The sequence below is a fragment of the Notechis scutatus genome, chromosome 5 (genome assembly GCF_049901735.1).
Source record: "Notechis scutatus isolate UNSWTSFEM ecotype Mainland chromosome 5, rNotScu1.2, whole genome shotgun sequence".
Lineage (NCBI taxonomy): Eukaryota > Metazoa > Chordata > Lepidosauria > Squamata > Elapidae > Notechis > Notechis scutatus.
In genome coordinates, this window is record NC_142013.1 from 4,798,341 (window position 1) to 4,826,081 (window position 27,741).

The 27,741-nt window shown below is 45.7% G+C and overlaps 1 protein-coding gene across 1 annotated transcript in view; it reads right to left on the reverse strand.

The window, feature by feature from the left end:
• Positions 1-3,455: 3,455 nt before the first annotated feature.
• The window catches only part of INTS4 (integrator complex subunit 4), a 50,641-nt gene continuing 26,355 nt past the window's right edge, over positions 3,456-27,741 (reverse strand). Inside the window, exons 12-23 of the mRNA XM_087966023.1 lie at positions 25,533-25,675; positions 22,963-23,078; positions 21,774-21,907; positions 20,175-20,332; positions 18,200-18,293; positions 16,490-16,570; positions 14,652-14,782; positions 12,336-12,392; positions 11,279-11,438; positions 7,884-8,027; positions 5,451-5,571; positions 3,456-4,387 (exon numbers count right to left, since the gene is read on the reverse strand). Of these exons, the coding sequence (XP_087822149.1) occupies positions 4,194-4,387; positions 5,451-5,571; positions 7,884-8,027; positions 11,279-11,438; positions 12,336-12,392; positions 14,652-14,782; positions 16,490-16,570; positions 18,200-18,293; positions 20,175-20,332; positions 21,774-21,907; positions 22,963-23,078; positions 25,533-25,675 (1,533 nt within the window). The 3' untranslated portion in view covers positions 3,456-4,193. The remainder of the gene's footprint in view (positions 4,388-5,450; positions 5,572-7,883; positions 8,028-11,278; positions 11,439-12,335; positions 12,393-14,651; positions 14,783-16,489; positions 16,571-18,199; positions 18,294-20,174; positions 20,333-21,773; positions 21,908-22,962; positions 23,079-25,532; positions 25,676-27,741) is intronic.

Genomic DNA, 27,741 nt, shown 5'->3' on the forward strand with positions numbered 1-27,741 from the left:
ACTGTGTTTCCCTGAAAATAAGACCCTATCATATATGTATGTATGTAGATAGATAGATGATGATAGATAGAGATAGATAGATAGATAGATAGATAGATAGATAGATGATGATAGATAGATAGATAGATAGATAGATAGATAGATGATAGATAGATAGATAGATAGATAGATAGATAGATAGATAGATAGATAGATAGATAGATAGATAGATAGATAGATAGATAGACAGATAGATGATAGATAGAATGATGATAGATAGATACATGATAGATAGATACATGATGATAGATAGATAGATGATAGATAGATAGATAGATAGATAGATAGATAGATAGATAGATGATGATAGATAGAGATAGATAGATAGATAGATAGATCGATAGATGATAGATAGATGATGATAGATAGATAGATAGATAGATAGATAGATAGATAGATAGATAGATAGATAGATAGATAGATAGATAGATAGATAGATAGATAGATAGATAGATAGATAGATAGATAGATGATAGATAGATAGATAGATAGATAGATAGATAGATAGATAGATAGATAGATAGATGATAGATAGATAGATAGATGTAGGTCTAGGTGTGTTTGGGTCTTTTCCCATGTAAGATTAAGAGTATCTTGGCGACGTTTCAGAAAGGTCCCACTCGCCATCCTCAGGCTGGTGCTTTCGGCTTTGTGCCAGTGCAAGCAGTGTGTGATCGGAGCTGCCGTCTCTCTATAAATACTGGGGGGGGGGGCCTGGTGTGCTGGGCTGGTTGGCTGCGCTGCTGCCTCTTGATTGGTTGATGGAGTTGATGTCACACAACCCATTACCCAAGCCGTTACAACACGGGAGGCTAATGGAAAAGAGATCAAAACACAAACAACCCAGGAGATTACAACGCAGGACCCCGGATACCACAACAAAAGATCTCACACAACCCATCACACAACCCATTACCCAAGCCGTTAAAACACGAGAGGATAATGGAAAAAAGATCACTACAAAACAAACGACCCAGGAGATTACAGCACAAGATCCAGGATATCTCCACAACAAAACTCACAAGGCCATCACACAGCCCATTATACCAACATCAACTCCATCAACCAATCAAGAGGCAGCAGCGCAGCCAACCAGCCCAGCACACCAGCCCCCACCACCAGTATTTATAGAGAGATGGCAGCTCCGATCACACACTGCTTGCACTGGCACGAAGCCGAAAGCACCAGCCTGAGGATGGCGAGTGGGACCTCGCCAAAACGTCGCCAAGATACTCTTAATCTTACACGGGAAAAGACCCGAACACACCTAGACCTACATGTATATATATATATCTTTGTTTTCATAGATTTTCATGGGTACAGGTACGTAGGTCTAGGTGTGTTCGGGTCTTTTCCCGTGTAAGATTAAGAGTATCTTGGCGACGTTTCGGCGAGGTCCCACTCGCCATCCTCAGGCTGGTGCTTTCGGCTTCGTGCTTTGCTCGCACAAGCACGAAGCCGAAAGCAAACCAATAAAGGCACCAGGTCTTATTTTGGGGGGATGTCATCCACTAACTTCACTTGCGCACATCTCCTCCCGGCCTCCTTTTTGCTGTCAGAGGCCTTCCGGAACTTCTTCTTCTGTGGCTGCAAGGCTTTCCTGAAGGCCTCTGCAGTCGATAAGAGACCTCTGGATCGATCCAGAGCTTTGTGATCAGCTCCAGAGGCCTTCAGGAAAGCCTTGCCACCCTTGCCAACTGCAGAAGAAATGGGCCGGCAAGGCAGGTGTCGGCAGGTGCAATACCTGGCTACAACTGTCCAAAGATAAGTAGTAGGGCAGCTCTACCCTCCCCAACTTAATGTTTACCTGTCCACTGTGGATCTTATTTAGGGCTTATGGGTGGGGGTGTAGGGCTTATATCAGGCGCACATATAAAAAAATCAAGCTAGGACTTAATTTCAGGGTAGGTCGTATTTTCGGGGAAACCGTATTATTATTGCTCCTGGGTTGTCTCACATAGTAAAGCTGTGCGCACTCTGGCACTTGGTTATATTGAGCATCGAACATACCACACCCCCGAAGCATTGCACCCAATTCTGGCCACTGTGTTTTAAGGAGGACATGGACAAATTGGGCTGTTTCCAGAGGAGAGCAATTAAGAGGGGGGGGGGGGAAGCGCCTGGAATGGTGGAAAAAAAATAAGATCCTAGAAGAGGTAGCAATATTGAGGTATCTTCAGCCAGAGGAAATGGGGGGGGAAACAGTGGGCCGATTGTTCCAAGTAATTTCATAGGTAACAGGACACCTCCGGCTTAACCATTCCCAGGGAGTGAAATAAAACAATCAAAATAGAATTTGCGGGATGCCTTTGGTTCGGCTTTCAGGGGGAACAAGAGAAACAGATGTTAACGCTACGTGATTCCCAGGCACAAGATTTTTTTTACAAGTGGCCTAAGGAATGTCGGTTGGTCAGGATTGTTCGGTTGTAGTCCAGCTGCAACGGAAAGAGATGCAAGGCTGAGCAGCAGGAAAGTGTTGGCTCCAGGCATGACTGTCGGCTCTGGAGGACACAAGGGGGAAATCTTATTTTTGCCTTTAGAAGCAGAGAATCTGTACAGGCAGAGGTACGGCCCCTATACTACATACATATTTAAGCTTCCCTTCCTTCCTTCCCTCCAATATTCCTGTTTTCCTCCCCCTTCCTTTCATCCATCCTTACGCTTCCACTATCCTTCCTTCTCTCTCTACATCCTTCCCATTTTCCTTACTGTCTTTCCTTCCTTCCTTCCATCCCTCCATTTCCTTTTCACTATCCTCTCTCCTTCCTTCCCTCCTTCCGATTTTCCTTCATCTTCTTTCCTTCCTTCCCTCCATTTCCTTTTCACTATTCTCTCTACTTCCTTCCCTCCTTCCGATTTTCCTTCATCTTCTTCTTTTCCTTCCTTCCTTCCTTCCTTCCCTCCCTTTATTGGTTCTTCCTTTCTCTCCTTCCATCCTTCCAGTTTCCCTTCATCTTCTTTCCTTTCATCCTTCCATCCCTCTTTCACTATCCTCCCTCCTTCCTTCTCTCCTTCCCGTTTTCCTTACTGTTTTTCCTTTCCTCCATCCCTCCATCTCCCTTTCATTATCTTCCCTCCTTCCTTCTCTCCCTCCATACTTCTGATTTTCCATCGTCTTCTTTCCTTCCCTCCATCTCCCTTTCACTACCCCTCCTTCCTTCTCTCCCTCCTTCCAATTTTCCTTCCTGCCTTTATTTCCTTCTATCCCTCAATCTCCCATTTCACTACCCTTCCTTCCTTCCCTACCTTTGTTTTCCTTCCTTTCTTCCTGTTTTTCCTTTCTTCCTCCCTCCCTCATCATCCTTCCTCTGTTTCTTCCCTCCCTTCCTCCCCATCCATCCATCCATCCAAATTAACCAAAACTTCAGAGCTCACTCAAGAAATGCTACTTACAGCAAACAGTAACAACACCAGGGGAGGCACAGTGCTATTTTAATAAATGTCGAAAAATATTAAATTACGGGCTCCCAAGTTCTCTGCGTGAAACCAAGCCACAAGGTGGTCACGATACAATCTTCGCCAGGGAGAACTTTCCGTCTGAAGAGAATCGCACATAACGTCTCTTCCCATTTATTCCACTGGCCGCACTGAAGAGGACATTCTGTACATTCTGAGACCAGTCTAGATGCCAGAGCAACCTTTCTCCTATCTCAACGCAGCAACTGCGATCTTCACATCAAGGCCACCACCTCCCTTATTAAAGATTGGGGTTGAGAAACCCCGATAACCGGGTTTGATGATTTTTGTCCCTCATTTCACCGACCGTGTAAAAAAAAAAAAAAAGTTGCTCAAAGAAACACTTGCCCAGCATCCGAAAAGTTTAAGGAAAGGCCAAAGCAGATTTTCCCAAACAGACACCCCTCCAGATGTGTTGGAAGTGCCCAACCGCCGAACTCTTGGCTGGGCTAAGCTGGACCAAACCATGTTGCACTTAAAGGAGGCCTGCCAAGCGACGGAGTAAAACGTCCGTAGCAAAGTCTGAGGAGCAACTTAACGGAGCCCCTTCCCTTTCAGGTGGTTCTGTAAGCAGAAGAGAGAGCAGAGTTTTAACTTGGAGGCCAACACTCCGATGGTCTTTACGGTCTTTATCCACTTCCGAAATTTCTCCCCAAGGAGTAAAATAAAAGAGGAAACTATTTTGCAACGGCAGCTTTTCACCGCCTGGCAGGCTTGGGCATAATATAAACTTTGACCGGTTTGCCGAACAAGAGAGTCCCTTCGATGCTGCCCTCGGATGGGGGTAGAAGATCCATGCTGTCTCCCCAGGTGGACCGCGAGAGGCCCACGGAGGCTTTGGTTCTGTCTGAACTGTAGGCCAGGAGAAGACAGAGTTCGATTTGACAAGGTTCTGGAGGAAAGGAAGAAGAAAAAAAAAAAAAAGGGAGGGGGGAGGAAAGAGGGAAAGAAATGTCAAATCTGCCAGGTGTCAGGATTCCAGCAATCGCCCTAATGAAACCAATGATTCTCGAGCCAAACTTCAAAAACCTTCAAAGGATTCATTAGAGGCGACATACTGGCACTGCCCTGTGTGAAGCCAACTCTGGCCTACGTCATTTACAGTCCCCTGTGACCCTGTTTCCCCCCTCCCTCCCCCCTGAGTGTCTCATCAACCAGATTCTCCAATTGAGCACAGTTCACGGGCTGGGTGTCATCAATCACATTCTCCAATTACAGGCTGGGTGTCATCAATCACATTCTCCAATTACGGGCTGGCTGTCATCATTCATGTTCTCCAATTAAATATATTCGCGGGCAAAAGCTCTGGTATTTTAGTTACAATCTTTTCAAGATAAGAGTTGGAATGTATTTTCGCTTCCAAACTGCTGCACTGCTCTTCCAGATTTCCTTCCTCTCCCCCCCCCCTTTTTTTTATGGCAACTACTAAAACAGGCATGGGAATGTTTTATGAGTTGGCACCAGGTTTCAAAAAGCAACTAACATACGGGTAAGTCCTCGACTTAACAGCCGTTTGTTTAGTGACCGTCCGAAGTTACGATGACACTGACAAAAAATTACAAGATCTTTTTTTTTTCTTTTCCACACATCGCAGCATCCCTGTGGTCACGGGATCAAAATTCAGAGGCTTGGCAACTGGCATGTACTTAGAAACAGTTGCAGCATCCCAGGGTCGGCAAAGTCTACAGGGAAGCCAGAGTCCGCTTAACAACCGTGTTATTCACTTAGCAGCTCCAGTGATTCATTTAACAATCTGTGTCAAGAAAGGATGTAAAACACGGGGGGAATTCCTTAAAAAATTTCTCCCTTAACAACATAAATTTTCTGGCTCAGTTGTGGTCGTAAGCTGAGGACGTACATAAACAAACTCTGAGAAATGACCCAGATGAAATGTACGTTCCACCAAAATTTTCCCAGTGGGTCAAAAGAAGCACTTAAAGCCAAGCCTCCCTTACCTGTCCAGGCAGTGTGTGAGAGATAAACCTGAGTAATTAATCGGTGCCTTCCTGGACCAGGGTTTCTAAAATCTGCCGGTTTCGGGTGGATCACTTGGGACTGGCCATCAGGATACATGATCTAGAAGAAGAAAAAAGAGACCTGAAGTGATCCTCTACCCTTAAATCACCAGTGAAGCAAAACATTTAATTTTGCAGCTATTAAGATTGTTGGCTGAGCCGGACCAAAAATAGCCAGGGAGATAATTGATGCTTGGGAAATAGGTTGTAGCCATATTTTACTTTGAAGCTTTGAAGTTGCCATATTTTTAGTGCCTGGGAATTTGGGAGGGGGGAATTGCATAGAGTGGTAGAAGATTAGACACAACATTCTTCTCATAAAGTCAAGGACAAGTTACCCTGCACCTGGAGAGGAGTGTCTGGAAAAATGTCTCCGGTTGGGACGATGGTTGATTGGGCCATGTGATGGACTGGTGGGTGCAGAGGATGGGTTTATGACTTTCAATTGGGAAGGGGAAACCTGGAACTCTTCAGATTCAAGTTTTCTCAGATGTGCCAGGATGATTTCTTCAAATAAATTCTTATTTGGGTGAACTTTTATTTCTGAGTGCTGAATGAAATGGGGAGCATCATGTCAGAGCATTTGCACCGTGACTATTATTACGAGACAACCCAGGAGCAAAACATCCAGCACACAGAGACTTAAGAAATTTAACAGTGGTTTATATACAAGACATATACAGAAATATACGTGGTAGGCAAAACACCTGACAAGCAATCAATCTTCTTCTTAACTCTACATGGAGAACTCTGCAATGAATACCGTACACAAGGAGAGAGAACACAACCTCTAATGGCTGCCTTTATATAAACACCTCTTAAAGGGATAGAACCCATCCCCAGTCTTAAAGGGAAATACCCATGCTATGCTGATTCATTCTTATTGCATCAGCCACATCTGACTTAGTAGCCGGCCCTCAATACCCCAATTAAACAACTAAAAAGCAACACACAACCAGGCACCATATAAATACAACACAGAGTAGTCCAAAGCACACATTCTGGTGAGAGAGAAGTTTCCTGAGGATGCGCTCCAGCACGAGACTAAACCTCTGGTCCCCATGACCAACCCAGATTGGAACTTGCAATGAAGCCATTCCTGCTTGTCCCACATCGTTCCACCATTTTTTCCCGCAACTCAGTCATTCTATCGTGACATCCCCTTGATAAAGAATTATCTCTTGAAAAAAAATAATAATAAAGCCCATGAAATCTCATGAAAATAGTCTTTGTTGGCTGGGGAATTCTGGGAGTTGAAGTCCACACATCTTCAAGGGCCAGAGGTTGAAAAAGATTGGTGCGCACCCAATGGCAGTTGGCCAACCGAGAATTGGAGACAAAATGGTGGGACGTCGAATCCTTGCTCTTAACCCGCACGGTGGCCTTTGTGGCTCAATTCTCATGTGATGAGAGTTGTTGGAGCCTGAATCTGCGGGGGAAGATGAGCTGGAACTGGAGCCGACAGAGATAGAGGGGGCAGCTTCATCGGCTTCGGAGGAAAATGGGGAGGAGCAGGGCTAGCCAGGCCAGGGTCTTTCAGGATTAGGACAGCTTGTAGGCAGGGCGGAAGGGAGGCTAAGCAGTGAACACGAGAGACAGTTCTCAGGCAATGAGCAAGGACCACCTCCTCCTGATCCCAGAGCACAGAGAGTGGAGAGAAGGCGAGAACAGTGCAGACTGGCCCATCTATTCAGGAGGAGAGCACCCCGCCCCTCTCCACAAAGCACACCTGGCGATCGAGACTTAAAGAGACGATGTGGGGAGGGGCGTTTGTCGGGAATTCATGGAGGGTTGAGTGCTGATGTTTAAACTTTCCTGAATTCCTAGCATTCTTTCTGGATTTCTGGATGACTTGCCTGCCTCCTTCGCTTCCTGGGCTCCTCGACTTGCCCTGCTGGATTTCTTGCTTCGCAGCCGTGGTACTCATAGCATTGGGCTGGACTACTTGCAGCCAGAGGCTGCTTGACAGGTGTGTGTGTGTGTGTGTGTGTGTGTGTGTGTGATCACTTTGCTCTGGGACTTGCCAGAAACGTGGGAACATTTGGGGAAATTCAGAGAACTGGCAAATACCACCTCTGGTTGGACCCACCCACCCACCTCTGCCGTTACCTCTCCTATATTCCCTTGATTGCCGCGCCTCAGCTGAGCTAAAAACTGCTCCGCTTACCGGCGTTGACAGAGGTCAGTCTTGGAGACCTCCGTGTGCGTGCAAAGCATGTGTTAGGCATGCACACGCGGGAAGTTCAGCTTACCAGCGTCGACAGAGGTTGGTCTTTGAGCCCTCCGCGCACGTGTGAAGCGCAAGGGCATAGAACCACGCATACCACCGGCAGGATACAATTGGGAAACCAACCACCGATCGCATCACATTACCTGAACTTTCACTGTGCTTTGGGGATCTTGCACATGTTCCAGAGTGGCGTCCACATCCAGAGCGACAACTAAACCTGACGTGAAGCGCAGGGGATTGTCCGACTCTCCTGTGGGTTCGATAATGGTGGCAGTTGCTCGGTGGATCTGGGGGAAGAAATGGGGTAAATCAACCTACGCTTTGTTCAGAGTATATTCACGAACTGGAACAGAGCTTCGTAATAAGGTCAGCCAATGAATAGGCATAGCAACTAAGTCAGCCAATGAGAACTGTTTGGAAACTGAAACTAGAAGTAGCTTAGGCGTGGCTCTATATTAAGCTCTGCAGCTCTGAAGCTATGTTGAGCTCTGAGTCTTGTCTATTGAGAATGAAATTTTTTCTCTCCTTTGCTGTGTGTCTTGCTTGTCTGCTGAACTAAAGTGAAACTGAGGTCTGTTTCTGAGCTCCTGAGTTGCTGTTCTGCTCTGAACCTGTAACATGTCTGCTTCTGTCCATTTGCCCTATGTTGGAGAAATCTACAACTGGTCTTGTAAAATTGACTTGATGTGTTTATAAAGAAGTTAAATGAAGCCTCAGCCATCTGTGCTTACTTTTCTGGCGCTGAATTTACACTGCAATAATCTAAACACGCTTCTTGAGACAAAGCAACACCTTGCAACTCCCTTTTCCAATCCCTGACATGCCTTTGTATAGGTAGTCCTCAACTTGTGACCATTTGTTTAGTGTCTGTTCGAAGTTACGGTGGTACTGAAAAAAAGGTACTTAGGACCATTTTCCACACTTAGGACCGTTGCAGCAGCCCCCATGGTCATTTAATCAAAATTCAGATGCCTGGCAACTGACTTGTATTTATGACGGTCACAGTGTCCCCGGGGGGGGAGGGGGGTCACACGATCTACCTTTCGCAACCTTCTGACGAGCAAAGTCAACAGGGAAGCCAGATTCGCTGGCTTACTGATTCAGGTTACTGACTTCATACATGCACTGATTCACTTAACGGTGGCAAGAAAGAGCGTAAAATGGGACAACATTCAGTTCCCCACTACCTCGCTTAGCGACAGAAATCTTGAGCTCAATTGTGGTCATTGAATTGAGGACTTACAACCATAATTGAGTCTTGAATGGCGGTCATAAGTGGCACTGCTGGTTAAGCGGCTTATCATATTATGACCTTTTTGGTTTTTTGCTGCGGTCGTTAAGCAGACATGCCAGTGATTAACCAAACATCTGCAACAGGTTGAGAGACCCTGTCCTGAAGACGAAGCTCAAGCATTGTGGTCACCAAATGAAAAGAGAGGACTCCTTGGTAGAAGACCCCGAGGGCGGGGAAGATGGAAAGCCGAAAGAGAAGGGGACGGCAGCAGATGAGATAGTTAGAGAGCAATACAAATAGCACTTAGACTTATATATCGCTTCACTGTGCTTTGCGGCCCTCTCAAAGTGGTTTACAGAGTTAGCCTCTATTGAGGCATAAGATTTAATAGCTACCGGCTGCTATAAGGCTGATGCAACCGAGGATGAATCAGCATAGCCTGGGTATTGCTCTTTTAAGATGAAGAATGAGTCCACAGAATTTGATATAAGGCAGCCATTAGAGGGCGTGTCCTCTCTCCTTGTGTCCGGTATTCATTGCAGAGTTCTCCATATAGAGTTTTAAGAAGAAGATTGATTGCTTGTAAGGTATTTTGCCTACCACGTATATTTCTGGATATATCTTGCAGATAAACCCACTGTTAAATGTATTAAGTCTTTGTGCGCTGTGTTTTATCTCATAATGGTAGTCACACTGCAAATGCTCTGACACCCTCTTGCCTCCCCCAACAATCTGGGTCCTCATTTTAACGACCTCGGAAGTATGGAAGGATGAGTCAACCTTGAGCTGATCAGGATCGAACTGCTGGCAGAGTTAGCCTTCAAGGCTGATTCTAACCACTGCACCACGACGCCACCAGAAGTTGGACAAAGAGGAAGAGGAAGTGGAAGAGGACGAGAAAGGGAAGGAAGAAATGGAGGGGAGAAGGAGGAAGGGGGAAAGAAGAGGGTGAAAAAGGGGAAAAGAAAACAGAAGGAAGGAAGGAAGTGGAGGAGGAAGGGGAAGAGAGAGAGGAAGAAGAAGTGGAAGAGGAAGGAGAAGGAGAAAGGGAAAGGAAGAGGGGAGGGAGAAGGGAAAAGGGAAAAGGGAAGAAATAGCAGTAGACTTCTACGCTGCTTCACAGTGTGTTCCAGCCCTCTCTAAGCGGTGTACAGAATCAACCTATTGCCCTCAACAATCTGGGTCCTTGTTTTACTGATCTCGGAAGGACGGAAGGCTGAGTCAACCTTGAGCCTGGTGAGATTCGAACTGCTGAATTGCGGGCAGCTGGCAGTCAGCAGAAGTAACCTGCAGTACTGCAACTCTAACCACTGCGCCCCCATAGATAACCAGTATCATCCATGCCGTGAACACCGGGAGCGTTAGAGGACAAGGGCGCCTGGCATAGTACTATAGTGCGTGGGGGTTACAAAGGGTCAGACACACTTAGCAACTGAACCACAGACGAAAAACCGAGTGGAAAGGGACCTTGGAGGTCTCCTAGCCCAACCCCCTGATCGAGCAGGAGACCCCATACCATTTCAGACCAAGGGCTGTCCAATCCCTGACCCCTGTTTTGTGGAACATTCTCTCTTCAGAAGTTAGAACAGCCCCAACCCTGGTAGCCTTTCGTAAAACTTAAAAACCTGTGTGTTCCTGTGCCTGGGATGCTGAATGCATCAAGGGCCCTGTTTCCTAGCTATATTGTTAACAGGTCTCACTTATTATGGCCATGTCATGCAAGGGGAATTCATGGAAGAAAGCAATTCTGTTGGGAAGAGTTAGTGGAAAAAGGGAACCAGGACTCCAAAAAACACGATGGCAGGACAGCCTCACAGCTGACACCAAGCGGACCATAGAACAACTCTAGGCTTTTAATGGTTTCTGTTGTTGTTTTTGTTTTTTATTGTTCTAAAATGTCTTTTTAACACTTTAATTGTAGTATGTGTTCTGAATTGAAAGCCATCCAGAGTCCTTTACTAAGATGGGCAGCTATAGAAATTGAATGAAGAATGAATATATTGATCAATGAATGAAAGTATTGATGATACGAATGAATGAATTTGTGAATGAATGAGTGAATGAATTTATTAAATGAATTTTATGAATGAATGTATTTGATTTTATGAATGAATGTATGAATGAATGTATTTGAATGGATTTATGATTTTATGAATGAATGGATTTATGAATGAATGAATGAATTTGTGAATGAATGAATGAATTTGTGAATGAATGGGTGAATGAATTTATTAAATGAATGAATTTATGAATGAATGAATGAATTTATGAATGAATGAATGAATGAATGAATGGAATGCTCACCTTCTCCGGCAATGGAAGGCGAAGGAAATTACTCTGTCTCAAGGTCACCCGAAGGATCTTGACTACCTCTGAAGGCTTGGAGGTGACCAGCCTGGGCATCAGGTCAAGAAGCTTATCCACAAAGCTGCCTTGCATGTGAGGCAGCTCAGAAATAAAACACCTGGTGAAAGGATGAGAGAAGAGAGAAGCTGAGGCCTGACAACACAGAGGCACAGAAAAACGTGTATTAGCAACGGCTATTTTTTTTATTATTATTAAAACAACCTGGAAATATAAAGTCAAGAATAGAAAGCGATTCTGCTAAAAATAATGAATGAAAGAATACTATGACTAAAAGGAACATGAGAAGAAAAACGAGAATAAGATCACATGATTGATAACTACTGTTTCCCCTAAAATAGGATCTACCCTGAAAGTAAGTCCTAGTTTGATTTTTACACGTGCCCAATATAAGCCCTATCCACAAAGTAAGCCCTAATTAAGATCCCGCCCACATCAAAGTGCGTGAGTAAAATGGGGACGGGGGTGGTGGTGGAGCTGCCCTACTACTTACCTTTGGACAGTTGTAGCCACGCCTCGCACACCCCGACACCTGCCTGGCCGGCCCATTTCTTCTGCAGCCAGCAAGACTTTCCTGAAGGCCTCTGTAGCTGATGACAAAGATCTGGATCGATCCAGAGCTCTATTATCCATCACAGAGGCCTTCAGGAAAGCCTTGTTGGCCACAGAAGAAGTTCCTGAAGGCCCCTGACAGCGAAAAGGAGGCTGAGGGTGACACGCGCAAGTGAGATTAGTCAGTGAATGATATCCCCTGAAAATAAGACCTGGTGCCTTTTTTGGTGGCAAGAAAAATATAAGACAGGGTCTTATTTTCAGGGAAACATGGTATAACTAATAACTAATTATTACCTTTCTGAGAGTAGGGTTACGTCTGTGTATGTGTGTTACAAATGCTTGTGGATGCAAAAGAGAAGGAAAATTGAGGCAAGGGCAACCTTGTGACAAAGAGGTATGCACCTGTTTGCACCTGAGGAATATGTAACCAGCCAGTACACACCTTTGAAAACAGTCCACTTCCTGCAAAAATTTCTCACATATCCCGAGCGGTTCCACCCTGTAACAAAGACACAAAGTCCATTCTAAACCTCTTCATTTTTGCCAGTTGCAAGTCATTGCCAGACCAAAAAATCAGACACGATTATTCTACAGAAAAGCTGGCGTGGGAATGCCAGCGATACAAAACAAATTTCCATGCCAAGTCTTATTTAACCATCGATTCAGTGCAAGGCCTTTGGGAAACCACTTTGGAACTTACATAAAATTTGAAATTGGGGGGTGGGGAATTTGCTTTGGACAAATGCCATCCACAGCATTACTGTAAGAAATGACCAGGTTAAGGGAGGAGTGAAACAGGTCATAAGTTACGAGTCCCTTTGCTCCCACAAGCGATCTAAATCCACCGCGACTTCCTTATTTACTGCCAAATTGCTTTAACTGTGAGTCGTTTGGATTCTTCTAGATTTTAAGCTTACAATAAATCTTTATTTGAACTGCTTGGATCTCCTGATTTCCCCGGCATTCGACAATTACGACCGTTCATTCAACGACCCTTCGAAGTTACGATAGTGCTGAACAAATGCTGATTATAACTGATAAATTGCAGAGTTATGGCTACCTCGGCATCCTGTGGTCGTGGGATTGTGATCTGGGCACTTGGCAATCAGTTTGCATTTACAATTCGGTGCCAAACAGTCTCTGATCACATGATCATTGCCATTTGCAATGTTCTCTACTGGCTTCCCCAGAAAGTCAATGAGAAAGCCGGCAGGAAACATTGCAGATAATCGTAGTACGTTTCCACCAGCTATGCATTATTATTATTCCCCAGTCTCTTTGTCTCTTGCCAGAAATTTGCACAACTCTGCAAACTCTTCCCAACCTGAGTAGCACTTTCTATGCATGCCGTGGGCACCTCTTGCGCGACACCTAACCACACAGCATCTCTCGCACCCTCCCCCACATTCTCCCCAACCTATGGGGTGCCTCTCACACACCAGTGATATGCCAGTCCTAACCTTCACTTGCATCCTTGCCCCCACCCCCATCTGGCAGCAGCCACTTACCTACCAGCTATTTGGGGACTTGCGAATTCCTGCCAGCTTCCCCAATGACTTTGGTTGTGGAAAGCCGGCAGAAAGATGCCTCACCTAACAACCATGGGATTCCATTAAGGATGGCAACTGAGACAGCAGGGATTGCCATCATTAAGCACAGCGGTTTACAACAGCACCGCTTAGCGATGGAAATTCCCATTGGTCCCGTTAGTCAAGGATTATCTGTAAAATTTCCCTATTTATGTATCTGGTCACTAAGAATAAAAGAATACAGAGTTGGAAGGGACCTTGGAGGTCTTCTAGTCCAACCCCCTGCTCAAACAGGAAACCCTATACTATTTCAGACAAATGGCTGTCCAATCTCCTCTTAAAAATCTCTGGTGTTGGAGAATTTTCTGGAGGCAAGTCGTTCCACTGATTAATTGTTCTCATTGTCAGGAAGGAAATTTCTCCTAAATTCTAAGTTCTGTTCTGTACTATTCCTACTCCTTAATCTGTTGTTCTGTTCTGTTCTGTTCTACTCTACTCTACATTCTCTTCTCTTCTCTTCTACTCTATTCTTTCTATTCTATTCTTTCTATTCTATTCGCTCTATTCTATTCTATTTTATTCTCTCTATTCTATTCTATTCTATTCTATTCTATTCTATTCTATTCTATTCTATTCTATTCTATTCTATTCCATTCCATTCCATTCCATTCCACTCCACTCCACTCCAATATTCTATTCTATTCTATTCTATTCTATTCTATTCTATTCTGTTCTGTTCTGTTCTTCTGTTCTATTCTGTTCTATTCTATTCTGTTCTGTTCTGTCTCTGTTCTACTCTACTCTACTCTACTCTACTCTACTCTACTCTACATTCTATTCTATTCTATTCTATTCTATTCTATTCTATTCTATTCTATTCTATTCCACTCCACTCCACTCCACTCCACTCCACTCCTCCACTCCACTCCAATATTCTATTCTGTTCTGTTCTGTTCTGTTCTGTTCTATTCCTATTCCTATTCCTATTCTACTCTGAATTACATTCCTTGTTCTGTTCTGTTTTATTCTATGCTATTCTTCATTGGTTCCTGTCCAGCCTTCAAGTGCTTTGGAAGAGTCAACACCAACCTGACAGCGCATAATAAATCGCTCCAAAGCTTTCCAAAGTTTTATGAGCCGACTGTAGTCAGCAGCGGAAATCTACTTTCCCCCTAACTTCTCTCTCCGGTGATCCCAGCATCCCCCAAAGTCCCAGAAAGCCTCCTTACCCTCTCGTTGTCCGCACAGTCACAATCAGCTGCAGAGCCTTGGCCTGGAGCCTCATATGGTGGATGATGACCACCTGCCGATGCTCCACGTGGCTGTACATGAACTCCATCTTGTACGTTTCTTCCATAATCTGGGCGAGAAGGGACTCGTGTTTTAAAAGTCTGACGGATTCCCGGAGGCGGGGGGGCGAGGCTACAGAAAGATGGTTTCACCTGGAAAACGGTGCGCTGGCTAGCTCAAGCCCACGATGGCTCTGAAGCCACCACCCAGTGCGATGCAATCAAAGCAATAATCAGGAATCTCTTATTAAGGTCTGCTGTAAAGTCACTCAGGTGAGAAGGGTGGGGCAGTAATTAGATGCGGTAGATAGACAGACGGACGGATGGACAGACAGACAAACGGATGTAGGTAGAGACAGATATAGATTTGAGATGGGGAGAGAGAGAATACATGGATAGATGTAGAGATATAGATGATTGATTGATAGATGATAGATAGATAAACGGTAGATACCAGTAGATAGATATAGATAGATGTAGAGATATATAGATAGATGAGAGAGAGAGAGAGGGAATAGACAGATAGATGTAGAGATATAGATGATAGGTTAGCATTTGCACTAAGACAAATTCCTTGTGTGTCCAATCACACTTGGCTAGTAAAAGAATTCTATTCTATAGGTAGATGATAGATAAATAGATAAGGTCTAGATACCGATAGATAGATAGATAGATAGATAGATAGATAGATAGATAGATAGATAGACAGACAGACAGACAGACATATGTAGAGAGAGAGATAAATATATGAGAGAGAGAGAGACAGGGAGAGAGAGAGAATAAAGGGATAGATAAATGATAAATAGATATATTGGTAGAGATAGATAGATATAGAGATAGATAATGTGTGTGTGTGTGTGAGAGAGACAGACAGACACACACACACAGAGAGAGAGAGAGAGAGAGAACAGAGGGATAGATATAGAGATATAGATGATAGGTAAACGATAGATAAATAGATAAGCGGTAGATACCGGTAGATACTGCTAGATAGATAAATAGACAGATGTAGAGAGAGATAAATATATGAGGGAGAGAAAGACAGGGAGAGAGAGAGAATAAAGGGATAGATAAATGATAAATAGATATATTGGTAGAGATAGATAGATATAGAGATAGATAATGTGTGTGTGTGTGTGAGAGAGAGAGAGAGAGACAGACACACACACACAGAGAGAGAGAACAGAGGGATAGATATAGAGATATAGATGATAGATAGATGATAGATAAATAGATAAGCAGTAGATACCGGTAGATACTGCTAGATAGATAAATAGATAGATGTAGAGATATAGAGATAGATGAGAGAGAGAGACAGAGAGAGAATAGATGGATAAATGATAAATAGATAGATATATTGCAGATAGAGATAAATAGATAGATATATTGCAGATAGAGATAAATAGATAGATGTAGAGATAATGTGTGTGTGTGTGAGAGAGAGAGAGAGAGAGACAGACAGACAGACAGACAGACTGCAGTTCAACCTGGAGCTACAAATATTCTCTTTTGTTCTTGGCTTCCTACCACCCCTGAGCCAATGATACCCAACCCAAACAGTTCCCTGCTCCCACCCAGAGGTGTGGTTCTCTCCCCCACCCCACAAGATAACAACATCCTGCGCGACTGTGAAGAGAGGCAAAGTCCGACCCCGTTTGTTGGTCTGCCGATTACTATCCCTAAGAATGAGCCCCAAGTGACTTGTTTCTGGCTAGCGGTTTAACACAAAATAAATCAATAAATAACCCAACCCAGCCCAACCCACCTTCCTGCCATACCTGCCGAGCCGCAGCTAAGGCCAATGCATTCTGTTTCACGTACAGGGGAGCTGCGACGTTCCAGAGTTTCTCCTGCAGGGCCTGAAAATAAAACGAGACCCAGAGTTTTTTTCCCCCCCAACGCGTGGGGTACATTGTCCCCCCCTGGAACCACCTGTGCGATGGAAAGGCCCGGATCTCACAGGTGAGGCCAAAGGGACCTTGGACTGCACGTCGGAGGGTTGATTCTTGGGTCTGTCAATGGAGATTCTCCGTCATCCGGATCATGATTATCCCAAAATATTTTTTTCAAGAGGCAACTGGACTTTCTGTTTTTTGTTTTTTTTAAATGTTTCTGTGATGACCCAAAGGGGCGTGGCACAAAGGCAACACAGTCAGATAATCCGTAGGAGTCCCTTAATTTGCTCCAACTTTGCCCCCAATGTCCCGGTTACCTTCTGGGCTGGGAAAAACTTCCAGAACAGCCTTTGGCTGCAGAGAATCAAGTCCAAAATATGGTCAACAAAAACTGTAATTACAACAATTAAGGCAAGATGAGGTAATCAGTCCGGCAGGGCAGGAGAAGGAATTCCAGACGTGAAGGCACAGCAGTAACTCAACACGGTTGGGAGGATGCCAGGAACGCAGATTACCAAAGTCAACACAAGATAAATTACGTTTGCTCCCAGCAGACACCGCACTCAACTTGCATCTCTTTTAAACTCTCATTCCCAGCTGTGGCTAATGAAAGGAATCAGGGCCCTTTCCTCCCCCGTAAGCCACGCAACCCACGTTGCTCCCTTCTCCGTTCTTCCTTGGGTGCCCTAGGATGAAGAAGGGGTGGGCCTGGGTCTTCCTCTGAACCCCCTCTCCCTTGTTCTACCTCTCCCCTACTCTTCCCAGCTGGACTTTGCCCTTCTCCGGTTTCCTCCACAGCCAACGGAGCCACACTCCCACTCCCTGTCAGTTGTTTGTCTTCCTCCTCCCGACAGGGGCATGACAGTTTCATTTCTCATAAGAGAAGCTTCTTCAGCTCTGACTGGATGGCAGGGAAAGGAAGGACTGATACTCCTTGCAGACAGCTGGCCATTTGCATTCCCTCTGAAAGTCGTCGAGGCCACTTGGAGGCCTCATAGGACAACACAGAAGAACAAAACCATCCGGATAAGATTCAGCAGTCTGTATCTTCATTTAAAAAAAAAAAGGTCAATCTTTTGAAGAGAGCATTTTGGACAAAGAGACCGCTGGTTTGAAAGAGGGGTCAAAGAAGCCACCTAGGTCAAACCTGAACAGCCCCCCCTCAACAGAGTGGGAGGGATACGACATCATTTATCTCCAGTCTACAATACAGTCCTTTCAGCAGTTCTAAGAAGGCTCCACATCCATTTGCACTACTCAACTGACCCTGTGGACACAGACAAATCTCCAAGTGGCCTCAACGACTCACTAAAAAGGATGCAAATGACCAGCTGTTCTGCAAAGATTATCAGTCCTTCTCTCCTTCACCATCCAGTCAGAGCTGAAGAAGCTTCTTGGATGAGAAGTGAAACATCTTCAACGATATAACCAGAAAGTCCTGTTGCCTCTTGAAAAAAAGTATCTTTGGGGCAACCAAGGCCTGGATGACAGAGACTCTCCATAGGTGGACTGAAACGGAATGGCTGGTTCCATGTGATTTCCTAACTTATTAGACCAAGAGTAAAGAAACACACAGCTGTTATAAATGCGTACCTTAATGAGAAGGAGCTGGCAGCGTAGGTAAGCGGCAGAGAAGTCAGCCAGGCCTGCTAAGTCAGACTGCAGTTCTGCAAACCTCTGGAGGTCCCTGGGCCAAAGAAAAGGTATACGCATATAAAAGAGTCCCTGCAGGTTTGCCACGCTAGAGGTCAGGATTTGAAATCTATTTGAATATTAGTAGCTCGGGTTGGTTAGTTGGGCTGTTGGTTTGAGCCTCCCGAGTGGGAAATTTGGTTGCAAACATTTCATCACCGTTAGAGGAGACATTGTCAGCGCGCTCTGCATTGTGTCTGTGAGAACACTGGCCTTACATACCTTTTCCTGTGATGCAAATTAGCATTAGTGTTATTTCCCCTGTCCAGCTGAGCAATGCTCACGACTCTGTTTCTTAGCAGAGGGAGCCAGCGTTGTCCGAAGACAATTTCTGTGCCCAGCATGGTCAAAGGAGCACGGAACGCTGTTTACCTTCCCACCAAAGTGGTGCCTATTTATCTACTCACATTTGCAGGCTTTGTAAACTGCTTGCAAATGAGGGCAGGAGCTGGAGTAAGGAATGGGAACTCACCCCGTCATGCAGCACTTGGGTCTCAAACTTGGGCTGCCCGTTTCCGGTGACAAGCTCAGTGTCTTTAACCGCTGAGCCATTGTGCCCCCTTTACTCTACTAATCATAGTCGACTTTAGGGCGGGGTAGTCGTCTCTTTTTCAGGCCACTGCGCCAGCACTATGTGAAGACATTTCCAGCGTGACACCATATCGCAGCATAGAGCATGCAGTGAAACACAGCACGTCGTTACCTTCCCACCCAAGTGGTACCTATTGATCTACTCGCATTTGCACGCTTTCGAACTGCTAGGTGGGCAGAAGCTAGAGCGAGGGACAGGAGCTTACTCCATTATGCAGTGGTAGGACTCAAACTGCCACAGCATAGATTTTCTCTGGCATCTTTTAAGCCGGGGTCACCAACTTTTTGGACCTCAGGGACCACCAAACGTATAATTTTAAATCCCACGGACCACTAATATGAATTTCGACTGACGGTGGTTGCAGGAAAAAAGTCTGCAGGAAAATTCCCCACCCCGTTTTCCTACCGGTCGATCATTCTTTATTTGGGATCGCAGGATACTGTCTCCAGCTCCGTTCTTGTGGCGGGGCAGGGAGAGAAAAAGAGAGAGACTTTTGGCTTCATGCAAGGAAAGCAGCAGAAGTCTTTCTTTCCCTCCCCCAAACTCTGCCAGAAATCTTTGCCGGCGCAGCCTCTTGGAGCAGGAGGCCTTGCAGGGCCCCAAAGACTCATTTCTGGCGGAGTTTGGGGGAGAGAAAGGAAGACTTTGGCTGCTTTCCTTGCGTGCAGCCAAAAGCAGAAGAAGAAAGAAGCAGAAAGAAGCAGCCCGGTGGCCAGGCCAGGCATGTGGAACGAGTGGGGCAAGTTCCCCCCTCTGCCCGTTCCCCCCTCCCCTCACTACCTCACGTTGTTCACAATGCAAGCGACGCAAGCCTTGTGTTCCCGCGGGCCATGTGGGCGGCGCAGCCTTGTGTTCCCGCACAGCCTGGATTGTTTTGGGGGATGCTTTAGGGGTGACATTTCTCTGCGGACCACCAAAATTCTCTCACGGACTACCAGTGATCCCGGGCCCACTGATTGGCGACCACACTGTTTTAAACCACTGAGCCACTGTTATCTCCAAGGGCAGAGAAAATAGCAGGAAAATTCTGCTCTGTTAGCAAGAAACAATCAGCATTTTGGCTTCTTTAGCCTCTCAAAGACAGGCTCGGCTGAACTTTTCCCAAGTTTATCCCAAGGATAAACTGGAAGATGGATTTCTGCAGCTACTTTGGACACCAACCTACACCGCTGAATATGGGCAGCCCGTTTTAAGGGTTTGAGGAATAAGAAACAGAAAACGACGCAGAGAATTCTGTGGAGGCCGCCAAACTGGGCGACACCTCTCGTTTTCTAAAGCCAGTACCGAATGGTGAATTCTAGCAGCTCCTGGGTGCCCTGCGGATCCAGGTGCTGAAGGTTGAAAACTCTTTCGAGGCTCTGCTGTAGAAATTCCTGAGAAGGATCTTCTTGAAGGATGAGGCTGGCAGGCCCAGAAGAAGCGGCCATCTTCTTTCCAGGCAGCTAGGTGAAAAGCAAAAAAAAAAAGAGAGAGAGAGAGAAAAGAAAACCAAATGCTATTAAGTTGAGGACTTATGAAACTTGTATTTGTAAACTTGTGGTTGTATATTACTTGTCTTAAATAATCTAGGCCCCTGTTCTGACCTAAACCTGTTTCCAAGAGAGCAAACGCAGGACAAAGGCAGCAGCACAACCTTTTAATGTTTCATTCACGAATTCTGTTTCTTCACAGATAAAAGGCTGCTTCCAACTAATTAGCTCCGACAAGAAAAAGCCTTGCCAGGTTTTTGCAAGACTGCCAAACAACAACAGATAAGAAATCGTTTACGACACAAGAGTCTTCAAATGACAACTGGAATGTCCACAAGGCTGAGTTTCAAAACGTCTTTGCTTCCTGCAAAGAGCGGTCGCTGCACAGCTACCTTTTATCTTCTTGAAGGAGGGGCCATTATCTTGCAGCCTTACTCCCGAGTCGCCTGTGCTGTTGCAGCTACTCTTTCCTACGAGCAGCCCTGCGGGCACATGCACTTGGCACAGGCTCCTCAGGAACCTCCTCATCGCTGCCCCCACAATCTCTGAAGGCAGCAGTCTACTCCCTAATGGTCCTGGCCCCTCATCTGAGTCCTCGCTCTCCTCAGCCTGCTAACCACAACAGCACCAGAGCTCACTGTAATAACATTGCCAAAAAGGCTTTAAGAATTGTTAACCTTATTTTGCCAAGCTTCTTCTCCGGCAACATTTGAATTGTTAACTAGGGCATACAAAACCTTTGCCAGACCAATTCTTGAATACAGCTCGTCTGCCTGGAACCTGCACTGTATATCAGACATTAAACACGATTGAACGGGTTCAGAGGTTTTTCTCGAGAAGAGTTCTTTACTCCTCCACTCACAATAGAATTCCCTTATGCCTCCAGGATCAAAATTTTGGGTCAGGACAACCTAGAACTGCACCACCTGCGGTCCAAGCTAAGCATAGTACACAAGATTGTCTGCTATAACATCTTGCCTGTCAACGACTTCTTCAGCCTCAACCACAATAACACATAGGCAAACAACCGAGACAAACTCAAAGTTAACCGCTCCAAACTCGATGGCAGAAAATACGACTTCAGCAACAGAGTGATCAACGTCTACCCAACTCTGTTGTCCCAGCCTCGAACCCTCGCAGCTTCAACCTCAAACTGTCTACCGTGGACCTCACCCCATGCCTAAGAGGGCCTTAAAGGAGGCGTGCATAAGCGCACTAGCGGGCCCTGTCTTACTGTCCCCATTTATCTCTATTTACTCCCTTCGTTCTTGTCTGTGTTCATACCTATAACTTGTTATCTTGTACATGTTTGACAAACAAATACATTTGTAAATTTTGTTTTTGTAAAAGGTGTAGCTGTGTAGTTGTAAAAAGCACCGTCCTTGGATGCCAAGAGTTCATCCCAACGACTTACCCTCAAAGGCGGCACAAGGTGCGAGAGACTATCCCGAAGGTAAGCGTAGTGCCGGAAGGTGTGGTCAGAGAAGAGCGCTGGCATCGTCGGGCAGGATTTAGCCGCGTTGAAAATAAGAACCAAGACTGCGATATCTGTGCCTCAGGTTAAGGGAGGGAAGAGACTTCAGGTCCTTGATTGTAAAAGCAGTTAAAACAGACGTATTTTAAGGGGCCAGAGGGAGGGGAAAAAATGGGTTGACAACTGCAGGAGCAAAGCCAGTGATTTTAGGATAGCACAGAATCAGAAATACAAGGAATAGGTGAGCCCTGGGGGGCAGAGTGGTTAGAATGCAGAATAGCAAGGCTGACTCTCTGCCCACTGCCAGCAGTTCGATCCTGACTGGCTCAAGGTTGACATGTCAGGTTTCCAAGGGATGAAATCCATTTAAAAAGAAAAGAGCAAAGTCCATTTCCCCAAAACAATTAATTGTTATTTCGGAAAGCGTCAAATTAGCAAAATCTGTTGTAGTTCCGGATCTGACACAGCCCGGAATTACACCACATACTATTGGAAGTTAGAAACAGCCCCCCAAAGTCACATTCTCCAATAGAAGTAAATCAAGGTTTGCCTGGTGTCATCAATCTCCACCTCCAGGCCTCAGCAGGTTCAGCTTTCGTTCCCACGGGAAGGAGAACCATCTAGCCTAAACAACTCTCTCTATCTCCATTCCTCCCACCTTAGGAATGTGGCAAGTCCGAAACCCTTCCCCCCATAACCAGCAAAGAGAAAGAAAGAAAAGGAATATATAATAAGGCAAAATAAAATGGCTACGCGTATGTCAATTTTGGGCTTGACATGACTCAGCCTTCCTGGCCCAAACTCACCCCTGCCAGTTTTCATGCCTAAGGCAGAACCAGAATTCAGGGTCTCCTGGCGATTGGCCCAAAGTCGCCCAGCCAGCTTTCCAGATTAAAGAAGCAAGCAACCGAATAGATGTTAGAATGCAGCTGCAATTTTACTGATGGTTTCTTTGCACGATACCCCAGGAAACCACGAACTGGCCCAAAAGGAGGATTTGCATACCCATTGCAACTCAAAACTTTCTGTCCTACCGGCTGCTTGGAAATCACAAGTAGTTATGTGCAGGTAAATCTGAATTCCTCTGAAGCATTAACTGCAGGGCAGGTGTATGGAGAGGAAAGGATACAAGCCGGATCATCCATGTCTGGTTCGGGGGTGTCAAAGAAAGGGTGGGTCCCCAACAATTCAGGGACGAGTGGGAGCACCAGAGTAGGGTGCCTGCCTCCCAGAAACTTTAAGCACCTGAAAAAAAAACGTAAGATTCAAAGCAGAGAAAGTTCCCTTTTAATGTAACCAAACAGCAAACTCTCTTAGGATTTCAAACTTTAATCTTTTTTTTTTAAAGGCTACAGTAATTATTTACCAAGAGTTAGAACACAGGTAGCCCTAAATGGCAACTCTAAAAACACCATAGAAATGTTTTATGAGTTGATGAGTTATAATTGATGACACTTGGCCTGTGGTGGCTAACCTTTTTGGGCTCCTGTGCCACACAGAAGGCAATGCACGTGCCCCCCCCCCATGACCCCTGCGCATGTGCGCACAACTCCCCACCCCCACCCCCTTACCTGCACTGCGCCTCCCAGCTGATTTTTGGCTCATTTGAGGCCTTTTTCATCCTGCCAGAGGCTTGAGGAAAGCCTCTGCAGGCCAAAAAATGGGCCCGTTTCGTCACTTCCGTATTTCTGGAAATATAGGAAGTGACAAAACGGGCCTATTTTTCGGCCTGCAAAGCCTGCAGAGGCTTCCCTCAAGCCTCTGGCAGGCTGAAAAAGGCCCAAAAATCAGCTGGAAGGTGCGCGCATGTGCCGTGAGGTAAGTTTGCTTGGGGCTCACGTGCCGGCACAAATTACTCTGCGTGCCACCTGTGGCACGCATGCCATAAGGTTCGCCATCATGGCTCTTGGCTATGGATGTGCCTTATTGGAGAATATGAATTACGATACACTCAGGGGTGAAGTGGGAAAACCAGGGTCACGGGTGACAATGAATGATGTGTCTCAGAGTCGGCTACACCCAGGCAGTGCTGGACGTGTTAACTCCCAATAAATCCTTTAGAAGTTTGGCTCGAGACTCATGATTTAAATGGGAGTCACTGCCGGAATCCTGACAGCAACTTACAACCTGTCATTTAGAGATCGTTCAAAATTACAATGGCATTGAAAGAAGTGATCTGTGACTGTTTTTTCCACACTTACAGCCAGAAGTGGTATTCCGACGGTTCAGAACGGTTCTGGCGTACTGGTAGCAAACATTTTGAGTAGTTCGGAGAACCGACAAATACCCACACCTCTGGCTGTCCCCACCCACCCGCCGTTACATCTCCTAGGGTGATATGTAGAATTATACCTGAGAAAATATAAAGCAATGGTAATGCCACTTTTCACCTCTGTGTTAACCTGAGATAATTTACTGGAATATTATGTAAGAATTCTCTATTGTTTTTTATAAAGGTTACATAATTTGGTAGGTTACGCTGTCCAGTGTCATGTTAATGATGGGAGATTACTGGAAATGGAAGCGGGTAAACAGGACACGAGGAAACAGATGGTATGCTACAATAACAGGGGTGTTGCGTAGGGAGATACATAACTGGATAGATTGTGAACCCAGAAAGGGGCAGAGACTGTATATTTGAATCTGTCTATAAGCCCCAGCCTTTCTGGGAACCACGTCTTCTGCCCAAGGGCAGAATTCCCTTTTGCAAAAGCTTCATAATAAAGCTCTTCTATATTGTTCACGTGTCTCCGGTTGTCTGATTTTTAACACGCCTATATTCCCTTGTTTTTTAGCTCAGCTGATCCGCGGAGCAGAAGGGATAGCCGCACCTCAGCTTAGATGAAAAAAACAGCTCAACTCACCAGCGTTGATACAGAGCACGGTTTTTGAGCGCTCCAGTGCGTGCGCGCAAAGTGGGTGTGTTAGGCATGCACATGCTCTCAGAACCAATAGGAACAAAATCTGAAAACCCACCACTTCTCACGGCCGTTGAAGCATCCCCATGCTCACATGGTCAAAATTCGGATACTTAGCAACTTGCGTGTGTCAGGATTCCGACACTTAACCCCATTTGAGTCTCTAGCTGAACACCCAAAACTTAAATAAGATTTATTGGGAGTTAACATGTCCGGCACTGCCTGGGTATAGCCGACTCTGAGACACCTAATTCATTGTCACCCTTAACCCTGGTTTTCCCCCCCACCCTCTGGGTGTATCATAATTCATATTCTCCAATGGGACACATCCATAGCCCAGAGTCATCAATCATGCTCTCCAGTTTGAATTTTGCGAGGCAGAAACTTCAGTCGCCTAGTTACTATCTTTGAAAACATTTACGGAATGTAAGCTGCCCACTGCTTCCCCCTCCCTTTCGGTTGGCAACTCTAAAAAGACCACAGAAACATTTTATGAGTTGGCAGCACGTATTTATGATGGTTGGCGTGTCCCGGGGAATCACGGGATCCCCATTTTGCGACCTTCTGATAAGCCAATGGGGGTGGGGGAGTCAGATTCACTTCACAACTGCAGTGATTCTCTTACACCTCTGGAAAGGAAGTTCATAAAGGGGGCAAAACTCACGCGAACAATTGTCTGGCTTCCCAAGGGAAAACGTCGGTCTCCCTTGCGGCTGTGAAGTCAAAGGACTCCCTGTATTCTGTTTTTTTTTTTTTTTTTTGGCGACAAAGGAAGACTTACTTCCAGATAGAGTCCCTGTCCGTCGGATACTTGGCGAGGTTTTTCAGCAGCTCCGCCAAGGCAAGATGGATGCCTTCCCTGGTCGAGACGTTGGTGCAGCACAGCAGCTCGTGCAGAGCCTCCCTGATATCTCGGGAGGAATCCTAAAGCAACAGACGGAAAGGCTTGAATGGCGAAGTGGTAGAAAGCCTCTGCGTTTTAAAACCAAGCATCCACTAAGTGTTCTGACCAAGATCTCAAAAGCCGACTCCTCGTCCAGATAAAACCCCTTTTATTTAGTTTAAAGTGAATTCCTCTCTAGTAAAGTCCCGGCTAACAGTCTTTCAAGAGATTGCACAACTACAGACCTTTATCAGGCTGGGAGAGTTGCCAGGCCGATAATCTTCCACACGCCACACTGTAGCAGACAATACTAGGCAAGAAGTCAGGAACAGATCTTCACCCTTATGAATTGAACTAATTGTCTCCTGCAAGCCCCACTCCCCTTTCGCTCTTTATTCCCTATGGGAGGGGCCATTCCCCGTCCACCTGTGTCTTTACTCCCGAGTCGACCCTTGTTCCTTAGCTGTTCCCTTCTCCTGGCAGCTCTGTGCCTGTGCACACTGGGAACAGGCTCCAGCTGTTCTTCTGCCTCACTGATCTCCGACTCGGAGGGCAGCTGATAACCGTCCGACGGCCCTGGCCCCAACTCTGTCCCCAACACAGAGCCCTCATCAGAGGCCTTTTCCAGACTCCAGAACTGGACCATGTTCCTCCCCAACCTCCTCATTGTCTGAGTCTGCCGCCAGCTCTTAGTGGCTGGCCACACCACCACAGTAAAGGAAGAAGTGGTCAAGAGATATGACACAGATTACCACGTAGTAGAGCAGATGTGAAGATCTTGGACTACAAAGACCATAATATTTTTTTTCCCCCAAGGCAGGTGAAAATGTGACTTTGAAGAAAGGGCTCTGGCGTTGGAGAAGGCTCTTGGACTAGAGATAGTCAAGAAAAATGGATGGCTGGTCCAACAAATTAACCCAGAGGTCTCACTTGGGGTACAAATGACCAGGCTCAAAATGTACCTTACTTTGGAGACGATATGCAAAGACCTTTTTCTATGGAGGAGGCTAGAATGCTAGGAAAAGGGAGGAGGAGAAAGAGAGGGAGAGAGAACGGGAAGGGAAGGAGAGGAGAGGAGGAGGGGCGGGGAGGAGAAGGGAGAGGAAAGAGAGGAGGGGAAGGGAGGAGAGGGAAGGAGAGGAAGGGGGATATTAGAGAGGAGGCGAGGGCAAGGGAGGGGGGAGGGGGAGGAGAGGGGAAAGGGAAGGGGAAAGAGGGAGGGAAAAGAGGGGAGGGGAGAGGAGAGGGCAGGGGAAGGGCTGGGAAGGAGTGGGAGGGGAAAGGAGGAGAAAGAGAAAGAGAAAGGGAGAGGAACCAAGAAAAAGATGGACTCAGTTACAATGGTGATGCAGGGACCATTGGAAGATCTAAAAGACTAGATTAGGGACAGATTATCACGGAGAAAATCTGTGTGGTTGCGAAGAGTTGGTGACTTGATGGCACGTAATCAATCAAACCATCTGTCAGCTTTGGAATCCTTATTAAAAGCTGCCACAAAGCTGCAGGGAATGGAAGGGGCCTGCTATTGTTTGAGTAGCTTTCAGTAGACAAAATAGATATATAAAACCTTCAAGGTCCCTCTCTAGGGTGCAGCAAGAATTGTAGCCGAAGGGTGATTGGTTCACGGGATTTATGATGTGAAAGAAAAGGGGTGGGTGTGGGTTGAGTCTTGTGGGAAGTCTGTGTTAAGAATATAAGTCACCTAACAGGTATTTGGGTTAGAAATATATAAACCAGGATAAACATTTTAGTACTATATCTTTAAGGGAATGCAAAACTGTAATTGGGTGTGGTTTCTCAAACAGCCATAAGATGGAGCCAGAAACCTGGGTTGTTTTAGTCTTAGTCTCAGAAGAGAGTGTAAGTGTATCTCTGTTTCCTTCTGTTGGAAAGTATTGGCGTTGCTCCATTTCTTCTAATTGATTGATATTACTGGATTTAATGTAAGTCTGATACTGAACTGTTTTTTGACACTGGACTTTGATATTTGGATTATCCCTGGATGGAAAAACTGACTGATTTACCTGTGAATGACTTTTGGACTGCTTATTTTGAACTTTGCTTAAACTTTCTGGAAGTAAAAACCTACATTTACTGTACAGTGTGT